We start from the raw sequence: 22,053 nt of genomic DNA, 5'->3' as shown, positions 1-22,053 counted from the left end.
GCTAACTAAAATATGTAACTTGTCCCTCAGGTTTTCCTCCGTGCCTGAGGACTGGAAAGTGGCAAATGTAACACCAATCTTCAAAAAGGGATCCAGAGGGGATCCCGGAAATTACAGGCCAGTTAGCTTAACTTCTGTCCCTGGAAAACTGGTAGAAAGTATGATTAAAGCTAGATTAACTAAGCACATAGAAGAACAAGCCTTGCTGAAGCAGAGCCAGCATGGCTTCTGCAAGGGAAAGTCCTGTCTCAGTAACCTATTAGAATTCTTTGAGCGTGTCAACAAGCATATAGATATGCTGACGACACTAAATTGTTCAGGGTTGTTAAAACAAAAAAGGATTGCGAAGAGCTCCAAAAAGACCTCTCCAAACTGAGTGAATGGGCGGAAAAATGGCAAATGCAATTCAATATAAACAAGTGTAAAATTATGCATATTGGAGCAAAAAATCTTAATTTCACATATACGCTCATGGGGTCTGAACTGGCGGTGACCGACCAGGAGAGAGACCTCGGGGTTGTAGTGGACAGCACGATGAAAATGTCGACCCAGTGTGCGGCAGCTGTGAAAAAGGCAAATTCCATGCTAGCGATAATTAGGAAAGGTATTGAAAATAAAACAGCCGATATCATAATGCCATTGTATAAATCTATGGTGTGGCCACATTTGGAATACTGTGTACAGTTCTGGTCGCCTCATCTCAAAAAGGATATTATAAAGTTGGAAAAGGTTCAGAAGAGGGCAACCAGAATGATCAAGGGGATGGAGCGACTCCCTTACGAGGAAAGGTTGCAGCATTTGGGGCTTTTTAGTTTAGAGAAAAGGTGGGTCAGAGGAGACATGATAGAAGTGTATAAAATTATGCATGGCATTGAGAAAGTGGATAGAGAAAAGTTCTTCTCCCTCTCTCATAATACAAGAACTCTGAGACATTCAAAGAAGCTGAATGTTGGAAGATTCAGGACAGACAAAAGGAAGTACTTCTTGACTCAGCGCATAGTTAAACTATGGAATTTGCTCCCACAAGATGCAGTAATGGCCACCAGCTTGGATGGCTTTAAAAGAAGATTAGACAAATTCATGGAGGACGGGGCTATCAATGGCTACTAGCCGTGATGGCTGTGCTCTACCACCCTAGTCAGAGGCAGCATGCTTCTGAAAACCAGTTGCTGGAAGCCTCAGGAGGGGAGAGTGTCCTTGCACTCGGGTCCTGCTTGCGGGCTTCCCCCAGGCACCTGGTTGGCCACTGTGAGAACAGGATGCTGGACTAGATGGGCCACTGGCCTGATCCAGCAGGCTCTTCTTATGTTCTTATGCAGGGCCACGACGCCCACCTGAATGCCCCACCTACCTTTCCCTTGAAGTAAATCCTGACTTTGCTGTGGGCACATGCTTGCCATCAACCAAAATGGCAGCCGAGGTTTCCCTAAGGGGCTGATCATCTTGGTTGATGGCAGGTATGCACACGCTTAGCACGCATGCGTGCCATCAACCAAGATGGCGGCGGAGGCATCAGCCCCTTGGTTGATGGCAGGCATGGAGGCACAGTGCGGGCAGCATTCACTTCAAAGGAAAGGTAGGTGAGGCATGCGTGCAGGTGCCAGGGCCCAGGGGAGGCTAGTGCCCAAGTGCCTGGCATGCCTGGTACTGGCCCTGATGATGATGATGATGATGATGATAAACAGGGCTTTCTTGTGACAGTACTACCTGGTACACAGTACTGACACCTCATTTTTTGCTGCCCGTGCCAGGCATTTTGTGCTGCCACCCACAATACTTTTATCATAATATGATACCAAAGAAGTACTGATGTTGAGTGTAGCATCCTTCCTCAGATGCATTGTGGGGCGAGAATGTCCCCAGAATAGAGGAGAATTGCTGTCTTCACTGTACTGCACTGGCAAAACCTTCTTTTTTTCATGGCTTAAACAGAAAGACATCTTTGCTCCTGACTCACACTGACTCCTCACCCTGAAAAGCCTTAAGAATTTCTTCATCCCGCTAGGTCTTTTGCCCCCACCCCCTATGAATGTGTCAAAAATGTTCTCTGGAGAATCTCCCTCAGAGAGGAGAGTGGCTGCCAGTCAAAGTAGACAATACTGTTTCAGTTCAGATGTTTTTGCATTTAGGGCGTGCCACCTGTGTGTAGCAAATCCCTGGCAGGCAGTCCACCCAATATCAATTTTTGTTATGTGCCTTCAAGTCAATCACGACTTGTGGCGACCCTATGAATCGGTGATCCCCAATAGCATCTGTCATGAACCACCCTGTTCAGATCTTGTAAGTTCAGGTCTGTGGCGTCCTTTATGGAATCACTCAATATCAATACACACACACAATATGCAAACACAAAATGGCCCCCTCCCCCCAAGTCATTTTAACCTTCTCTGTGGATTTGGTCAATGTTTAAGCAGCAAAGGTCTTGACAAGGAGAAGTGTTGATGGCAGCAGATTTGAGATGCATCATATAATTTTCAAGCAGGTTTAATGGCTATGCAGTATTTTTAAAAGGAGGACTCTAGACTGACTATAATTTTTAACAAGAAGAGCCTTTTACAATTGGTTTTTGTTTCTTTTACAAGTCAGGGAATCAAGCGTTGCCTTTTGAGGACATGCAAAGAGCTAGGGTTACATTTTCCCTTTATTGTCATAAGTTGGGAAAAACTAATTAATTCTTATGAACCATTGTAAAGTTTATATGGAGGTCTTTAAAAACAGAGCTATAGCAAGAGATGACAGTAAGAAAGTTTTGATTCATCTTTTTTTAAAAAAAAATCAAATGGCCTCTTTTTTCTTTTTCTCTTATGACCCCTTTTTTGAAAGAAAAAAAAAAAGGATTTTCAGAAGAAGAAACACATTAAAAGATTTGTCATTTCTCACCTGGGACAGACACCCTGTTCCTTGAAGAGCCCCGGGAGATTTAGGGGAGCACATTTTCCTCATCTGTGTAACACTGCAAGAGAGGTGTTGCCACTATAAAACTGCTTTAACATTTTAGCTTGAAGCAGGGGTCTCACATTCATCTGGGCTGGAAGGTCAAATTCTCCATGTAGCAGAAGCCCAGGGATGCGTCCCCATATTTTTTCTGCTTGAATTTGAAAACATTTCAACCGGATGCTAAAAGTGAAGAAAACTAGAAATGACTCATGCAGCTTTGGGGAGTTGGCTGTTCTTCAAACATTTAAAGCATGACTGTGAAAACAGAAAGATTTCAGCCCTGTTCACATGATAAAAGAGAATAGGGTGCAGTTTTCTTTCATTTTCATGATGTTTCCTTACCTGATAATTTCTGCATTTTATTTGATCTTTCACATGACATAAAAGCCGCTTCTAGAAATCTAGCAGAATCTAATGGACGTTTGTTGCTCATTTCCAAGTTAGCTGCTTCCAGAAAAAAATACATTTGCAACCCAATTAACCCAGAAAATTGTGAGAGTAAAAGGACGAAATTTGAGGTGGTAGTCTGGCATACAGTTATTTTCTGATGTTTTCATGGGGGAATCATGAGGGAACAGAAGTCTGCATGTGCTGAAAGGGTGGGCGAGTAGTGACATGTCCAATGATGTTTATGGTTGTGTCACACCACACCCACTGGTGTGAATGAAACTGAGCATGACATGGCAGTATATTGGTAAAAAAAGCCACAGTTTCCTAATGCAACAGGTTCTGCAGTGTGAAAGGAATGTTTGAAATTGGGACAGGTGCCACCATTAGATTCACAATTAGAATCACTGTCCATTTTGAACCGTGTAGGGTTTCCCCCCCCCCTCTTTTTCATTGATGCATCAGTGACCAATCTAATGTTTGTACAGGACAGGCTGATAAAGTTCATGAGTATTAAGTTTATGTATCTTGCTTTCCTGAGACATTTTCTCTGGTCATCTTGTGTCATCCAATGGACCCAGATTTCTCTCTGTTGGGGTGGGCCATAGCTAGTTAGTGTAATAGTTTCCCTCACTGCAACAGCAGCCTGTGGGGTGTGGTGAAGCTGTCCTTCCAACACCAACATCAGTGGATGTTACCTTGACAGTCCAAGGGTGAGGTGGCCACGAGGTCAGGTTGCATGATTGCACTGACAGAAATGCCGGATTGGCAGTGGCACTCCCATTGGTGCAACTATACTTCCCTGACGTTGCTACTGCCCTGCCCCATCCCCATCCTAGTAAGCAGCAGCAACACTGATGTTGGGAGGGTGACTCCACCCCACCACATGTGCCACAGCTGCTCCATTGTATGCCTGTGCCCTGCTCTGGACACACACATCACACATTCCATTTTTAACTAGCTTTAGCTATGTGTTACTGAAACAAACCAGCTTCAGACCTGCAGGTGTGCTTTAATAAAGCATTGCAGAGCTTGGAAGATTACTTTTAAAAAGTAATAAATTGCAGTTAGAATTACATGGCCCCAAAAGCAGTAATTACTGTTACAATTACAATTGCTCTGAAAGTAACTGATTACTTTAATTTTTCTCAAAAGTAATCACTACAATTACATTTCAGTTACTTTTTAAAAAAAAATGCCTACAAGGTGCTGACCTTGGCTGCTGCACATTGAAGTAGCCTAAAACGACATTAACAATAAACACACACATACAGAGGTAGTAGAATAATTCTTTTTATCCATAAGATAGCAATGGTGGTCTCTCCGCTGGTAAGGGAGGTGGAGAGGGAGGCAGAGGGAACTACTCAGATCTTTGCACGGCAGACCAAGTACAATCCCCCCCCCTCAGCCAGCAAGCATAACCTCTCTCACTTAACCACCTCCTGGACCCTGCCCTGCCACCAGCAAACATTTTCCCCTGAGATGCAAAAAAGTTAAAATACTGCAAATGCAGCACAGTAGCCAGAGAGGGTGGTGGAGGCCACTTTGTGTGCTAAGTGTTCTCACACAGAGTATTCACACACACACACACACACACACACACACAGAGTGATCTTTCACCTCCACAGTTCTTTATCTTCATTCTGCTGCTGCCTCCTTTTCCTCCTTTATTTATGTTCTTGCCCTCCGGCTCCTTTTTCTCTCCACTCCATTTTTCACCCCCCCATTTTTAAAAACTATTTATTTATTTATTGAATTTCTTAGTCACCCATCTGGCTGGCTATCCAGCCACTCTGGGCGACATACAAAATAGGCATACAAATATAATGAACATTAAAAATCTGAAAACAATGGCGATAAAATCTAGCCCACCCCAAAAGCCTGCCTGAAGAGCCAGGTCTTCACGGCCCAGCAGAAATTCATTATAGAGGGGGCATGGCGGAGATCATTTGGGAGGGAGTTCCACAGGGTGGGGGCCACAATTGAAAAAGCCCTCTCTCTAGTCCTCACCAGTCTGGGTGTTTTGACTGATGGGATAGAGAGAAGGTCTTTTGAGGCTGATCTTGTTGGGCGGCATAGCTGATGATGCTGGAGGCGCTCCTTCAGATAGACTGGGCCGAGACCGTATAGGGACTTAAAGGTCAAAACCAATGCCTTGAATTGGGCCCAGCAAGCAACTGGTAACCAGTGCAACTCTTTTAGCACTGGAGTGATGTGATCTCGCTGGCGGCTGCCTTTAATCAGGCGCACCTCCGCGTTCTGTACCAGTTGCAGCTTCCGGACCATTTTCAAGGGCAGCCCCACGTAGAGCACATTATAGTAGTCTAGGTGAGAGGAGACCAGGGCATGTACCACCAATGGGAGGAGATGATTGGGAAGGTAGTGTTTTCTCCACTCCACCCCGTCTCACTCTCCACCTCCTCCCTCGTTGCCTCCTATCCCCCCACAGAGCATGAGGGAAGAGCGATACTGCACAGAAGCCCAGTTTGAGGCACATGATTTTCATCCACAAATCAGAGGAACAGAAGACTTCCCCTGCTTCCCACCCCCAAGCAATGCCCAAAGGTAATGCTGGAAACATTACAATTACTCCACAAAAGTAATAAAATTACTCCTAGTTCTATTACAATCAAAATGTAAAGGAATTACCCACTTGTTCCTCAAAAAAGTAATGCATTACAAGCAATTCATTACTTGTAACGAATTACTTCCAAGCTCTGAACCGTTGTTATTTATTTATTTATTTATTTATTTATTGTGCTTTTATACCGCCCTTTAGCAATAAGCTCTCAAGGCGGTGTACAACAATAAAAACAGGTTAAAATACAAGTGAGTATAAATAAAATGCACTATAAAACATATGTGAAAACAAGATTGCAACAAAAAAAAAATTAAAATTAACATTTGAAATTTAAAATTTAAATTTAAAAAGCCTGGGCAAAGAGGTAGGTCTTTACCTGGCGCCGAAAAGATAACAAAGAAGGCGCCAGGCGTATCTCGTCAGGGAGGTCGTTCCATAATTCGGGGGCCACTACTGAGAAGGCCCTAGTTCTAGTTATTGCTCTCCAGGCCTCGCTATGCATTGGAACCCGGAGAAGGGCCTTCGACGTCAAGCGCAGCGAGGGGTAGATACATAGCGGGAGAGGCGTTCCACCAGGTATTGCGGTCCGATGCCGTTAAGGGCTTTATAGGTAAGAACCAACACTTTGAATCTGGCCCGGAAACATATTGGTAGCCAGTGCAGTTGGGCCAGAATAGGTGTTATATGGTCAAATTTCTTTGTCCCAGTAAGAACTCTGGCCGCAGCATTCTGCACCAGCTGAAGTTTCCGAACCGTCTTCAAAGGTAGCCCTACGTAGAGTGCATTACAGTAATCCAATCTAGAGGTTACCAGAGCATGGATAACTGTGGCGAGGTTCTCCCTGGTTGTTAGGATTAACCAGAGTTCAGGGTTCAGATGTAATGCTAAACTGTGGTTGACTGCAGGCAGAAGCGACAGCATAGTTCCTGTTATTAAAAATGATAACAGGGAACATGAGAAAAACTGTTCTATGTTGCTGGTAATCAAAAGGATTGTTGTTCCACTTCCACATACATATATCTGGAACAGCAGGCTGTATGCATCTCCCTTGAACTATATCATTCTGTATTCAGTGAAATTCATTCAATGTACCCCTTCCTCTCTGGATTCTTGCTATGTTATAGCTATGGTAGCAGGATGTCTAGGTGCAACCTAAGAGGAGATTGGTGAATATAGGCTGCTTTTTGCCAAAGAACAACACTCTTGCTTCTTGACTCCCTGACATATTGAGTTTTTAGGAGAGAGATGGTTCCTTTGATGTGCTTTGCTAAAATTCCCGCAAAGAGTATATAAAACATTTTTGTAATTAAGAATTACCGAATTCAAAGGCAAAGCTCTTAGCACCTCCAAGCTCAGCCAAAGCCTTTGAAAAGCCCTCCGCCAAAATGTACTTCTAAGAAAAAATTATGTTGTAAATTATTTCTATGGAATGTTCAGATGTTAAGTGAATATTTAGGTTGCAGTTCACAGAAACCTCCCTCCCTTGGAAAATAAATGTTTTCGTTTCCCAGATTTGTCTTTGTCAGCACTTTCAAGCAGTTGAGAAAAAAAAAAGACAAAACTTTCATGGGCAAATGCCAGTGGAGACAGCTGTATTTTATTATTGAATACTTCTGGTGCTATGTTTGGCAGTGATCCTATTTATATTGCTAGCAAGATTTCATGTGAGTCTTTGCAAAATTCTTCATTTTAAACTTAAAATGGCTGATATAGTTGGTAATTGATTCCATCCCTCCCTCTTTCTTGGACCAGTGCACAAATAAGACTTTTACCATGGCAAGACCAATGGAGCCTTCCATCCTGCCAACTCAATAACAAAAACTCTGCAGGAAGACGCTTTTAAAGCTCTGCAGCGAGTCTCTCAAAAATGCTAAGTTAATACATAATCTGTTGCTATCCCTATGGTGAGGATTTGTGTCCCTTCAGATGTTGTTGGACTTCAACTTCTATAAGCTCCAGCCAGCATACCTAATGGTTAAGGATTATTATTATTATTATTATTATCATCATCATCGTCATCATCGTCATTACTATTAATATTAATAATTTATCAACAAAACAATATAACAAAAAGCATTCTAAAAACAGTTTAAAATATCCTTAAACAGATACAGTTAAAAGCATCCTAAAACAGAATGAGAGTTGAAAGCATTCTTCAGTGATCTGCAGTTTGCCAGGAACAGTTCCCTTCCACAATCAAATGCCTGGGTAAACAGGAATGTTTTCACTTGTTCTGTAAATCAATAGTAATGAAGACACAGGGGAATGCAATTATGGGAGTTGTCCAACAACATCTGGAAGGCCACAGGTTCCCCATCATTGTTTTAAGGGACAAAGAAATTCATGAAAGGCCTCTTTATACTATGTCAGATCCCTATTTCCTCTTGCCCAGTACAGTAGGGCCCCACTCATATGGCAGGTTAGGTTCCAGGGCCCCGCCGAAAAGCAAAAACCACTGAAAAGCGGGTCAGCTGTAGCGCGGGGGTTTGCAACCTAACCTGCTGATCGCACCAGAGGAGGAGAAGATCAGATCTTCCCCTCCTTGGGCGCGATCAGCTTGCGCGGGAGTCCAATCGCGCCAGAAGAGGAGATCAGCTGTAGCACACTACAGCTGATCTTCCCCTCCTTGGGCGTGATCAGCTGCAGTGCAGGGAGCTCCAGGCCCCCCCTTCAGCTGATTGCCCAGCTGGCACCGTATTAGTAGAATGCTGAAAAGTGGGGCGCCGAGAAGCGGGGCCCTACTGTACTTGAATCCAGTGCTGCCCTGACTTTATGGGAAAGTATACATATAGCAAAACCAGGACACTTTATCTATATTACGTATCAATTTATTATTACATTTATATCCCACCTTTCCTCCATGGAATTCAAGGTGGTGTATGAACATGGTTCCTCCTAAGTTTATCCTCCCAACAACCCTGTGAGGTAGGTTAGGCTGAGATACAGTGACTGGCCCAAGGTCACCCAGCAAGCTTCATGGCCAAGTGGGGATTTGAACCCTGGTCTCCCAGGTCCTAGTCTGACACTTTAACCACTATACCATGCTTGCTTCAGCTTGAACGGTAAACTGACCCCCTTCTGCATCCTGCACAAACTCCTCCTTCTTGCCTTTGAAACTCTTAAGGGCATTGCCCCCTTGCCCATATTTCCAGTTATATCCCTGCCTTTTCTATGATATGAGCCCTCTAGTTCTATTAACCCCGTGTCCAAATTCTACTTGCTCTTTTGAAACATCTCCCAACATTCCTTCTTGCTTCCTCTTGGTCCTTGGACTCCCTTACAGAATATCTCTAGCCATGTTCACATGACATGGCACATGCGGGAATGCATATAGGGGGCTCAGGCTCACACTCACTGGCTCCACCCCCTAGCTATGCATATTCATTTAAAACAATAGTGGGGAACTCCTGGCTTGCATCGTAGAATCATAGAGTTGGAAGGGGCCTGTAAGGCCATTGAGTCCAACCCCCTGCCCAATGCAGGACTCCAAGTTAAAGCATACCCAACAGGTGGCTGTCCAGCTGCCTGTTGAATGCCTCCAGTGTTGACCCCACCAAGCCTCTCAATTTGGCCTGTGGCATTGTTTCCCCTAAACCATACCCACATATCCATCTTGTGATGTCATATGAAGTCAGGCACAGGACAGGTAAACCCACAGAGCCAAACTGAACAACCACTAATAGAATTTAGCACCTTTTGAATTTGGCGACAGAAGAAAAAAGGCACCAAAATGAAAAAGCACCAAATTACAATTGGAACAGAAGAATCTGGAGGTCGATTATAGTGTGCTCCCAATTCTTCCTTTGCAGCCACAGCTTCAGTTGCAGGTGTTCACCTGTCAAAATGGCCGGGGGGGGGTAGGTGGGGAAGTTTTGGATCAGGTCCACTAGCTGGATCAAGTCCCCCACCCCTGCAATAAACATTCCCTTTTTGCAAAGTCCCAGATGCTGTGTATAGAGTGTGTAAATTTGAGTCTGTTGGATCTGTTCATAATGTCCCTTGAATGCATTTCTAAGTTTGGGATGAGACCTCTTGGCATAAACACAACCATCACCCTGTTCGTGCCACACATCACATAAACAGGGTTACTCATTAGCCATCTTCAGGCATTCAAGCCTCATGTGAGGAGCCTCATGTCACACCCCCATTGCTGGCTCCATCGCCTCCCACGTGTGGGGAAGGGACCTTCTGCAGCGGGGTAGCCTTCTTCACACTTGTAGGGTCTACTGCATAATTTAGAACCCCGGAAGGTCTGGGTTAGAAATCATTCAGAGAACTGGGCAATTGCTCTGGGGCCTGGATCTGGGCCAGGTTGGCCTGCAATCATTGCAGGACAGGGCAGGGCTGCTCAGAAGCGCTGGATTAGGCCCCAAATCAGATTGGGGGAGGCATTCCCTGCCCTACTGGAGAGTGCTTCTCTCTTCCCTTCTGCAAACCCACCTTTTCTGTGAAGCCTTCAGTTTGCATATCTGACAGAGATGGAGCCTAGATAGCTATCTGTTCACCTTCCTCCCTTGTATCTTGGCCTCCTTTCTTTTTCCACCCTGTGCCCTCTCCCACTATCAAAATTAAGATTGTAAACCCCTCAGTCCAGTGGTTTCAAGGATATGAATCAGAATCCTGGGTGACATAATATTTCTGAAGTCCTTTACAGACAGCGAGCAATGTAAGTTTCCCATTAATGTTCAACATTCTCCATTTGAAAGATTTTCCAGTCCATGGTTTTGGGTGACACAGGGTTGTTTTTGTTCTGTTTTTACTTTTAATAGTACCCTGCTAAATATCTGTAAGGCTGTGCAACTAAACAGACTGAATGTATATTATATGCATACACACATCCCTCACACATAGATGCATAACTTGTGATCTTTGCATCGAGTAGATAGAAGACTACAGCACACTTTTCACCAAAAAGTTCAGGGTCAACTAATGTTATTCATCTTGTTTTTACAAGAAGATGATGGTGACTGAGGCTTTCATTCTGAAGAGTGAAACACTTTCTACTGGGTGGTCTTTCTAGGTCATCCATTGGAAACTGCAGAAGAACATTCATTGAGGTTGTATCTATCAGAAGACAGCCTTCAAAAGTGGGAACCCCATGAATCAACATAATGTTAAGCTTCTTAAATACTACCAATTCCTCGGCTCTTGCAAACACACCTATTTAAAGAAGAAGATATATTTATGAAGGGAGGAAACTGGCCTCCCCATGCCACTCAATGCAACTACTGTTAAAAATACCATACTTTGGGGATTGCCTGTAAGCATCTGAAAAATGCTTGGGCAATGATGTCCAAATGGTTCCTTGTCATTATGGTTTGGATTACAGGAGAGCTCATCTGAACTGCCCTTGGCTATACAGGTCATGCAAAAGCTAACTACCCAACCATTTCCGCAGTTTCCTACTTACAAAACAGTGAAATCCATGTTCATGTTTTCTAACACACTGTGGTATGCATGCTTTTTTTAAATAAAAAAATATTTCACTGAATTATCTTTCAGATTAAAAAGAACTGATAAGTCTTCATTGGATGTTGAAGTATTCCCCATTCAAAAACACGAGTCCCTTCACCATTACAATCCTATTATGGACCAGAAGAAAGTTGTCCACTGTCTTTTAATAGACTGTTTGTGTGATACAGGAAAGTGTAACTGCATCATATGAAACTTAGGAAGCTGCCATATACCAGGTCAGAGACTATTGGTCCATCTAACCAGTGAAGTCAGACAGGGGCCTTTTGTATCACTTGCTACCTGATCTTTTGCTGAGGATTGAATCTGGGACCTCCTGCATGGAAAGCATGGGCTCTGGCCCATCTCCCTAAAATTTTCATCGATATTTTGCCTACTATATAAAGCCTTGATGTGCAGCTAAGGTTATCAAATCCAAAATCTGTTAGTCTACTGTCTCATTTTTCCAGTGTTAAAGATCCAACCATTTTGCCACAAGGACCACTCTCCTTAGCCAGTTCCCCCTTAGCCAGGAAGATGGGAGATGTAGTCTGACAACATCTGAGGACTTAATGTTTAAGGCCACTGTTCTACACCCATTGGTCTTCATCTGGGCCCTAACCAAGGACGGGCACCACAGTGGCAGCCACACCAAGAACTTTGTTTTGTTGGCTTAAGTTTATTTTTTTTTAAAAAAAGGAGAGAAAAGAGAGCTTAAATTAGTTTAACAATCAGAGTGAAGCGTGATTTGTTTTTATTTATTTCTTACATTTATATCCCACCTTTCTTCTATCATGGAAACCAAAGCGGTGTATATGTGGTTCCCAGGCAGTAACCCATCCAGGCAGACTTTGATTAAAATTTGAAAGGACCATTGGATTCCAGATTTATTTGTTTTGGGTGATGAATATGTCCCAGTTGGCCATTTTTTATCTAGTGCAAAGTTTTACATAATGCTTTTTAGGTGATAGTGATAAAACATGTATATCACAGTAGATGCATTTAAACCAGGGATGGAGAACCTTTGGCCCTCCAGATATTGATGAACTACAGCTCCCATCAGCCCCAGAAAGCATGGCCAATGGCCGGGGATGATACAAGTTGTAGTTCTGCAACATCTGGAGGGACAGAGGTTCCCCACTGCTAATTTAAATTAACAAACCTTGATGCCAATGTGTCTCCCTTTCAGTTGTAGCAGTGAAAAAATAACAAATGTTTGCAGTAGCAAAAGTGTGGCTGGTGCTGACAGGATGTAAAACTAATTACCACCTCTGTGACTTATGACTGACAGGGCCATTGTATAGCTTGCAGAATTACGTTATTGTATAACAACATCACACAGCACACATGCAGACACAAATTGAGAATACCAATAATTTGTCCTGCTTTCATTAGCACATTTGGCAAAGTTTCTGTTAATATGCAAGGGATATTATGCCTGATTCCCTAATCAGGCATAATATACACACACTGCACAGTTAAAATGCCAGTCATAAGATTAGAAGCCTCCTCCTTTGCTAAGCAAGCAAATAAGCATCCCACAGACTTGAAAACAGGTGTTGAAATGATTTTCCTGGCCACAAGGAGAGTTGTCATTTGGCAGCTGAAGATCCACTGACAATGGAAATATGAGCATCAGTAGGTCTGATATCATCACCCTTCAAAATGCTACCATTTCCAATAGGATCAAATTTCCCACAAACACAATTCAAAAAAGCATGTTAATGGATATTTTGCAAGTTCTGTGTTGTCTGAATACAACACAGTTGAATATGACTATTATCTACAGACAGAATTATTTATGTCATTTTATTAAGTGAAATCCAACATCACATCAATGAATACAATGGGATCCCCTTTCTTCCCTCCTCCTACACCCCCAATCTGCTTTGGAGGTTCTCCCTATCATCTGCAGCAGATATTATGGGTGCACAAGAGCTGAAGGGGAGGAATGATAAGCTACATTTCCACAAGGAGAAGTCATTTGCACAAGCAGGACCCCACAACTGGATATCGCTCTTTATTTTCAAAACCTGGATACCATCTTTCAACCACATGATTATGCAACCCTGAAAATTTGCTGCTAACCCTTGTGCATTATTGTTTGTTCAGTTCCTTGATTCATTGAAAGCTAGCATTTAAATTCTTAAACACATAATAATAATAATAATAATAATAATAATAATAATAATAATAATAATAATAATAATAATAATAATAATAAATTTAATTTCTGTGTTGCCTATCTGGCCAATGGCCACTCTAGGCGACGTACAACAGTTAAAACATAATATGATAAAATACGATACAATGATACAATATAAAAACAATATAAGAACAATACAGCAGCAGACAATAATATTAAAACAGGGTAGGAGGCATTCCAATCTTAGTAATTAACCCTCCCCGGAAATCCCGAAGGCCTGTTGAAAGAGCCAGGTCTTCAAGGCTGTATGAAATGTATTTAGGGAAGAGGCATGCCGGAGATCTTGTGGGAGGGAGTTCCAGAGGGTGGGGGCCACCACTGAGAATGCCCTCTCTCTAGTCCCCACCAACCTAGCTGTTTTTGTCGGCGGGATTGAGAGAAGGCCCTGTGCGGCTGATCTTGTCGGGCGGCATAATTGGTGGCGTTGAAGGCGCTCCGTAAGATAAACTGGGCCGAGACCATATAGGGATTTAAAGGTTAATACCAACACCTTGAATTGGGCCCGGAAAACAACTGGAAGCCAGTGTAGATCGAACAACACTGGTGTGATGTGATCCCGGCGGTGACTGTTCATAAGAAGTCGAGCCGCCGCATTTTGTATAAGTTGTAGTTTCCAGACCGTTTTCAAGGGTAACCCCACATAGAGCGCATTACAGTAATCCAAACAAGAGGTGACCAAGGCGTGTACTACCAGTGGGAGCTGATGAACAGGAAGGTAGGGTTGCAGCCTTCGTATGAGGTGTAGTTGATACCAGGCTGCCCGGCTCACTGCCGAAATCTGAGCCTCCATGGACAGCCTGGAATCAAGTACAACCCCAAGGCTGCAGACCTGGTCCTTCAGGGGTAAACTCACCCCATTGAACTTCAAGTCAACATCTCCCAACCTTCCTTTGTCTCCCACAAGCAGCACATAACTTTAAAATTGAAGACTGGACATTACCATATGCCTAATTTGTATTTGATTTTGGGAATCAAGTCTGCCAATGCAGATGACAGATAGAGGTGGCCATTTTTCATCATGCACAAAACAATGTACAAAAACAAATACAATCTTGCTCTGAAGCCTATGCATACCAGTACGTGACTGAAATAGTTTACTTACAGCTTGGAGCTAATAACTGTGTAAAAACCTATTCCATGTTTTATCATCTTCAATACTTATGATGCATCATGCATTAATATGTATGCTTTTCTCTGTTTATTTCTTACATGCCTGATTTTATTTTTTCATGAATTAGCATTTTCTGTGTTTAATATCATTGTAAGTTTGGCTTTGGGGATTCAGAATGCTCTGGCCAAGGGCTACATAAGCTGGTCTCTTGTTTCTGATGCTACCTAGGTGAATATCATTATGACTGTGGGTGGTGAATTGGTAAGAGAATGTATGGACATAACTTTCACATCAGTCCCAGGTACGTGTGCTTAAAAAACAGAAAACAAACCTATATGCAACAGTAAAGTAAAACTGTAAGACATTACCCTTATAATAAATGCAGGGGTGGCAAACCTGTGGTTCAACCCTCATAAGCCCCATCCAGCATGGCCAATGGTCAGACAAATTATGGGAGTTGTAGTCCAGCATCACCTGAAGGGCCACAGATTAGGGATGGGTGAGAGGTTTGATTCAGTTCACATCCCAAGATGAATCTATCAAATTTGCAGTTTCTGAAACAATATGAGAACTGAAACAATATCAGAACTGAAACACAGCCATCTTCGAAATTCACACTTATTCGAATGCGGTTTGCCAACCAAACAATGTTTACAAAAATGAATATGTTGGGAAAAGTGTGCATAAAATCAATATATGAATGACATAACATACAAATATACATTATATGATGAGAAGATGCTTGCAAAAATGTGTACATTAGTCAAAACTGCCTACAAAAATGTGTTTATTAGAAGAAATTTGCACTCAAATGCTGGAGAATTTTTATGAAGATTTTTAAAAAGAAGAAAATAGCAAATTGCTGCAAAAATGTGGGTAACTGAATTTAAGATTGGAAAAATGCAAACAGGAGAGAACCGAAATTGTCAGAACTTTCATCCCTAGCACAGGTTCCCCTTGCCTGCACTAAGGTATATGTGTCTAGTCATTGTGACATGCAGTTTCAATTGCCACTAAAAATTGGTTTAGACTTGTGCTGCAAAGCAACAGAGCATACATTTTTGACCATTTTGTTCTTCAGTCTCTGTTCTCTTTAGTCTCGAAGCCATAGAGTCACTGCTTCGCACAATAGTTTCTGCTATCAAGTGCTGAGCCTCCACAGTCCCAGGTATTCCATTTTTTTTATCTGCACCATTGTTGTTGTTATATGCCTTCAAGTCGATTACAACGTAAAGCGACCCTATGAATCAGCAACCTCCAATAGCATCCGTCATGAACCACCCTGTTCAGATCTTGTAAGTTCAGATCTATGGTTTCCTTTATGGAGTCAATCCATCTCTTGTTTGGTCTTCCTCTTTTTCGACTCCCTTCTGTTTTTCCCAGCATTATTGCCTTTTCTAGTGAATCATGTCTTCTCATGATGTGTCCAAAGTATGATAACCTCATTTTAACATTTTAGCTTCTAGTGATAATTCTGGTTTAATTTGTTCTAACACACAATTATTTGTCTTTTTTGGAGTCCATGGTATCTGCAAAGCTCTCCTCCAACACCACATGAACATTGAAATCCACAACTGACATGTACACTAGTACATTGGTCAGTTTGAGACAGACCTAAAGCAATGTCCAAAGTGTCACCCACAATTTTGAACTACTTATTTCAGGCAATAAGAGCAACTAATTACGGGAACATTATATTTTCAGTGTGCAAAGTGAAAATCCAGTGCAAGATTTTTCAGCTCTGGAATTCATGAGACAATTGCTATTTAAATACATAGATATAGATATTCTGTCCATGATCATGTAATATTTATCGAGCTGTAGTCAGTTTATAGTGGTTTCAGGCTCCTTCCTGGTAATGAAGTTTATCCCAAGGAAATGAAAAAGTATAGCCTAAGGAAGGTTGATGCCATAATTTTTGGATGTTAATATTACATTTCATTTACTGACTCTGTCTTTATTTTCTCTTCTCACTTCTTTACATCTTTGTGACTGTCAGCTAACTGTAAGTTTATTATCAAAGCCCTGGGAATGTATTAAGCAGCTTAGGGAAAATGGGCTGCCCATGAATTCCGAATGAAATAGAACAATTGGAGCCCATAGAGTTCCAAGAACACTTTTGTTTTCAAAACACACAGAACGCTCACCTGGGAAAAAGGAGGGTGCTAACCATACAAACATGCACAGAACACCAGGCTGGCACAACATGTGACATACTAAGCCAAACACAGTAGTAGACTGTGGCTTGCCAAGTTCCTTGCTAAGTAGCAAACATTCCAGGAGATGCAGGGCCAGCATTAGCACATGGCAACCCTGGGCAGCTGCCAAGGCCACAGCACCCTAGCAGAGCCCAATGCTGATGCCTGTCCTGGAACCCTTCCCCCTTACATTTTGTTTCTGGCTAACACTCCTAGCAGCACCAGACTGCAGGATCTAGTCATCCTTTACATTTTCACTGACAGTAGTGTGATACTGGACTTTATTTGTTTAAGTTAAAAAGTATTTTAAACTTACGCTGGCTTGGTTTACTTAGGAATTGTAGCACAGTAAACTTACAGTTAATTTACTTGTGTGTGTGTGTTTAACAGAAATGTTAATCTGCTGACTGGTATTGTTTGTATAAAGCTGCGTTTGCAAAATAGCTGGGAAAATCAGGCTTTGTTGCAATATCCAGCTGTGCTAAAGAAAAAGGTATCAAACTTTGTTGCAATGACCAAGGTTGAAATGGGAAAACAAGTTGTGAATAATAACTCCAAATATGGAGCTAGGAAGAGAGGGGAAGGTACCAGTGGGCATGGTTAAAGTGATGTAAGGAAAATGAAAGTGATGTAGTTATGATGATAATGATGCTAATGTAATTAACATAACAAAGCTGATAAAAAGTCCAGCAATGCTTGGTTTTGCCAGAACTGGCCAGGCTACTTCTCCACGTGCACGTGTTAGCAATAAATATACTTCCTCCATCTTTGTTTTGTTGTTTCTGAGACTCTATTGGGGTGAGTATTGGGAGCGAACTCAAGCCACCAGGACCCCTAAAAGGGACTGGGGCGTTTTGTTGGTAACAAATTGGCGACTCCGCCGGGACTCATTTTTCTGGCATCCCTTTTTGCCTCGGGCGTGGTCCACAGGAGGTTGGGGAAAGAGAGCTCCAGGCTATCTTCAGCCTGCCCGAGCCTGTGAGAGTGGATCGGGGTGACAGGGCATTGCCATAATGACTCCCTTTTAAAATCGAAACAAGGTTGGAGTGGAGTGGGGGATTGAACGTTCTAACGTCTCTGGTCGACAGTGGTAAGGAGCCCAGTGGGCTTAAATGTGAAGAGAGTGGTGTGTGAAAGTGTGTGTATGAGACAGGGCGTATCCCCAGGTGGACTACCCTGAAGTGAGTGTGGACCTGCAGTAGTGCGTTTTCCATACCTCGCGAGAGGCTGGGCCACGAAAACAGGGAAGCGAGTGTTGTACGTCATCTGTCCGTCGTTTCGTCTCAGACATCTCCCCTGGTAGAAGGTAGACTACCCCCGAGTGTCGTACATCATCTGCAGAGGGCAGAGGGGACTGGACACGGGAAGAGAGGGGAAGGGTGCATCGAAACAGGAGGGGGCAGAGGGGAAGAAGGTTGCGAGGAAGGCCGCAAAGAGTCAAAAGAAAAAGGGTGATTGGAAAATGACCCCCCTTGAATGTATTTTGTAAAATTTTCTTAGCTTTAAGACAGGTGTTATTTCTTCTGGAGGGCTGGTCCTGAATGAAGAACAATTGTCAATGTTTTGTGATGAGGAGTGGGTGGGGCTGTGAGAACATTCAATTTTGCTAAGGCTAGACAGTTGGAAGCCACCCTCTACGAGTTGCTACCAGATGAGGCAACCTCATGGTGGTATGCACGAGGCTGGAGAGCCATCTGCCTAGAACCCCCCCCTCCACAAGAATGTGCACTGACAATGGTGCTGGCTCAATGTAAAAATTAATGAGGGGAATAAATTGGAAACTAAGCCCCCAGTCCTCCAGGCAGAAGAAGAGGAATGTTTAGTTTCACCCACGGCCCCACCCGTGAATCCTTTACTGCTGCCTCAGGCTTCGGTGATTCTTCCACCAGCTTAGGCTTTGCCACCAGTTCAGACTCCGTCACCTCAAACCCAGCCCCCAACATCAACAGTTGACTGCCTTGCAAACTCAGTCTACTAGTTTTGGGACTCTGTTTGGAACTGTAGTAATGTTCCAGGATTTAAGTCAATCCTTAGGATGGCTTAGACAAAAATATGATATTTTAGACTGTTATACCCATTATGTACTAACGACCTCCACTCCAAAAGGCACAGATAGAGGCAACTCCGAACTGGAAGATGTTTTGGCTGGCGGTACCTTTATGGGACCGATGCGACAAATGCTTGATGGGCATGAACAGATTGCTTATGTGCATGTGCCTTTTACTACATCTGATCTGTTTAAATGGAAAAATCAGATGCCAGGTTTGAGAGAAGACCAACATAAGTACTGTCAATTGTGGGAAACTATTTTTGCCAGCCACCATCCCACTTGGGCAGATATACAGATATTAATGAATATTCTCCTCAGTCCGGAGGAGAAGTCATTGGTATTTTCCCAAGCATTAGATTTCTCTTGCATTAGAAGAGCAGAGACAAGCTGGCAACGCGCCCGGTTTGGCCCCAGTACGTGTTTTACCAACAGTAGAACCTCATAGGTGGATCCAAACCCCAGGAGCAGCGGCCCCTGAAATCACCACGTATAAACGGCTGATTTTATATGGACTTAGGCATGCCATCCCTAAACCAATGAATGTGGCAAAATTATATGGAATTCAACAGGAAAAAGAGGAAACTCCCTCTGCTTTCCTTAACAGCCTTATTATAGCTATGCGTAAATTTATTACCCCTAATCCTGAGGGTGCTGAAAATCAAAGGTTTCTAATTTCCCTACTTATTGGCCAGAGTTTTTTGGGCATCCGAAAGAAATTGCAGAAGGTGGAAGGAGGGATGGGTATGGGACTTGGCCCTTTGTCCCAACCCATACAGGTACACCTTCCAGAAAGAGACGATAAACAACAATATTTTGTACATCAGTTTTTGGTTTCGGATGGTTGCCCCATTGCTATATTTGGAAGGGATCTTCTAGCAAAGCTCCAGGCCCAAATTACTTTTAGAGGAAACACCTTGGAAGTGATGATACCAAAGCGGCAAGAATGCGCTTTCCAAATGATCTTAAGGGGGGAGCCGGAAGTAAAAGAGAAACAACAGTGGGAACCTCCGGAAGGAATTCACCCTTATGTTTGGGTTAGAAAGAATAATCCTGCTTGTGCGGTCAATGCTGAACCAGTGCAGGTCAGATTGAAGCTTGGGGCAGGCCCGATTCCAGTATGTCAATTCCCTTTGAAGCCAGAAGTACGCCTAAGCTTAAAAGAATTAGTGACAGAGGAACCTATGGAGAAGCTGTACCAGGTGGGCCCGCTGCTAGGCAGTGGCGGCTTCGGCTCGGTCTACTCGGGCACCCGGCTGGCAGATGGAGCTCTGGTGGCCATCAAGCATGTGTCCCGGGACCGGGTTTCCGAATGGGGAGAACTGCCTAGTGGGACTAGGGTACCCATGGAGATCTTGCTCCTGAAGAAGGTTGGCTTTGGCTTTCGGGGAGTAATCCGTCTTCTGGACTGGTTTGAGAGGCCGGACAGTTTTATTTTGGTTTTGGAACGGCCTGATCCTGTGCAAGATCTCTTTGACTTCATCACAGAGAGAGGGGCTCTGCCTGAGGATTTGGCTCGCAGCTTTTTCCGTCAGGTTTTGGAAGCAGTTCGACACTGCTACAGCTGTGGTGTTCTACACCGGGATATTAAGGACGAGAATATCTTGATTGACCTGAGCAGTGGAGAGCTCAAACTTATAGACTTTGGATCTGGAGCACTGCTCAAGGACATAGTGTACACTGACTTTGATGGTACTCGTGTATATAGTCCTCCAGAATGGATTCGCTATCACAAGTATCATGGCAGATCTGCTGCTGTCTGGTCACTTGGAGTATTGCTGTATGACATGGTCTGTGGTGATATCCCCTTTGAACATGATGAGGAGATCGTAAGGGGCCAAGTTTATTTTCGGCAAAGGATTTCTCCAGAGTGCCAACATCTCATTAAGTGGTATTTGGCTTTGAGGCCTTCTGACAGGCCATCCCTTGAAGACCTTCTGAACCATTCTTGGATGCAAGATGTTCTCATGCCTCAGGAAACAGCCGAGATCTACTTACACAGTCTAATTCAAGAGTCTAGCAAATAGCAGTGTCTTATCCTGCTGGGTGCAAAACAATTCATCCAGACATTGGAATGTTCATTGAAACCCCGAATAGATTTGACGGATCAGCCAATTGCCGGCTACTTATTCAGCTCAGATGGCGGAATTGGCTGCAGCCATAGATGTCCTGCGAGAACTGGACTAGCAACTGGGGAATATTTATACTGATTCTAAGTATGTATTCCAAATGGCACATGCTTTCGCTATGATTGTGGAAGGAAGAAGGTTTTATTAAAAGTGATGGACATAGAATTGAGCATCAACAGATGATAAAGGAATTTCTGGAATGTGTCCAATTACCAAGGAAAGTAGCTATTATCCATGTGAAGGCCCATGGAAGGGAAACAGATTCAATTCGGCGAAAAGGAAATTATCAAGCAGATGAGCCAGCGAAGGAAGCAGCGCTGAGTGGACGACCATTGGAGAGGAATTTAACGAACATTATAATTCCATGGAAGGAGTTGGTCCCTTAATATTCTAAGAAAAGAGGAAGATGCTGCAGTACAGTATGGGGCTCAGAAATTGACTAATGGATGGTGGCAGTTACCTACAGGATTAATTTTTGTCCCAAGGGCAGCGCTTCGGGCCCTTTTAAAGGAGACTCATAGACAGACTCATCTTGGAGGCAACGTTCTAGGGGATCTTCTGATCAGACAAGTAGTTGCACCAGGACTATATGAAGAAACAAAGCGAGCGGTATATGGATGTACTATCTGTGCAGCAACTAATCCTGCTCCAAAGCCACCACCGGCCATGGGAGGAAGACCATGGGCCTACTATCCTTTCCAGAGATTACAAATAGACTTTGCAGAATTGCCAAGATGTGTGAGGTACAAGTATTTATTAGTCATAATAGATCAATTGACAGGATGGATAGAGGCCTTCCCCACCCGAACAGCAACAGCAATTATAGTAGCAAAAATACTGTTGAAGGAAATCTTTCCAAGATATTCCATGCCAGAGACATTTGAGTCAGACCAAGGTCCGCACTTTGTGAGTAAGATAATTTGCGCTGTAAGTGCGGCCTTGGGGTTCAAGTGGAACCTTCATACTCCATGGAGACCACAATCATCTGGTCAAGTTGAACGCGCCA

General features: G+C 43.3%; 1 protein-coding gene across 1 annotated transcript in view; it reads left to right on the top strand.

Moving 5' to 3' along the window:
* Positions 1-20,945, top strand: part of LOC133386507 (NUAK family SNF1-like kinase 2) — a 113,632-nt gene extending 92,687 nt beyond the window's left edge. The window contains exon 3 of the mRNA XM_061630164.1: positions 20,058-20,945. Within this exon, the coding sequence (XP_061486148.1) occupies positions 20,058-20,945 (888 nt within the window). The remainder of the gene's footprint in view (positions 1-20,057) is intronic.
* Positions 20,946-22,053: the final 1,108 nt, after the last annotated feature.

Source organism: Rhineura floridana, chromosome 6 (genome assembly GCF_030035675.1).
Source record: "Rhineura floridana isolate rRhiFlo1 chromosome 6, rRhiFlo1.hap2, whole genome shotgun sequence".
In the NCBI taxonomy this organism is placed as follows: domain Eukaryota; kingdom Metazoa; phylum Chordata; class Lepidosauria; order Squamata; family Rhineuridae; genus Rhineura; species Rhineura floridana.
The sequence above is the reverse complement of the archived record's forward strand: the minus strand, read 5'-3'. Positions and strand labels throughout refer to the sequence as shown.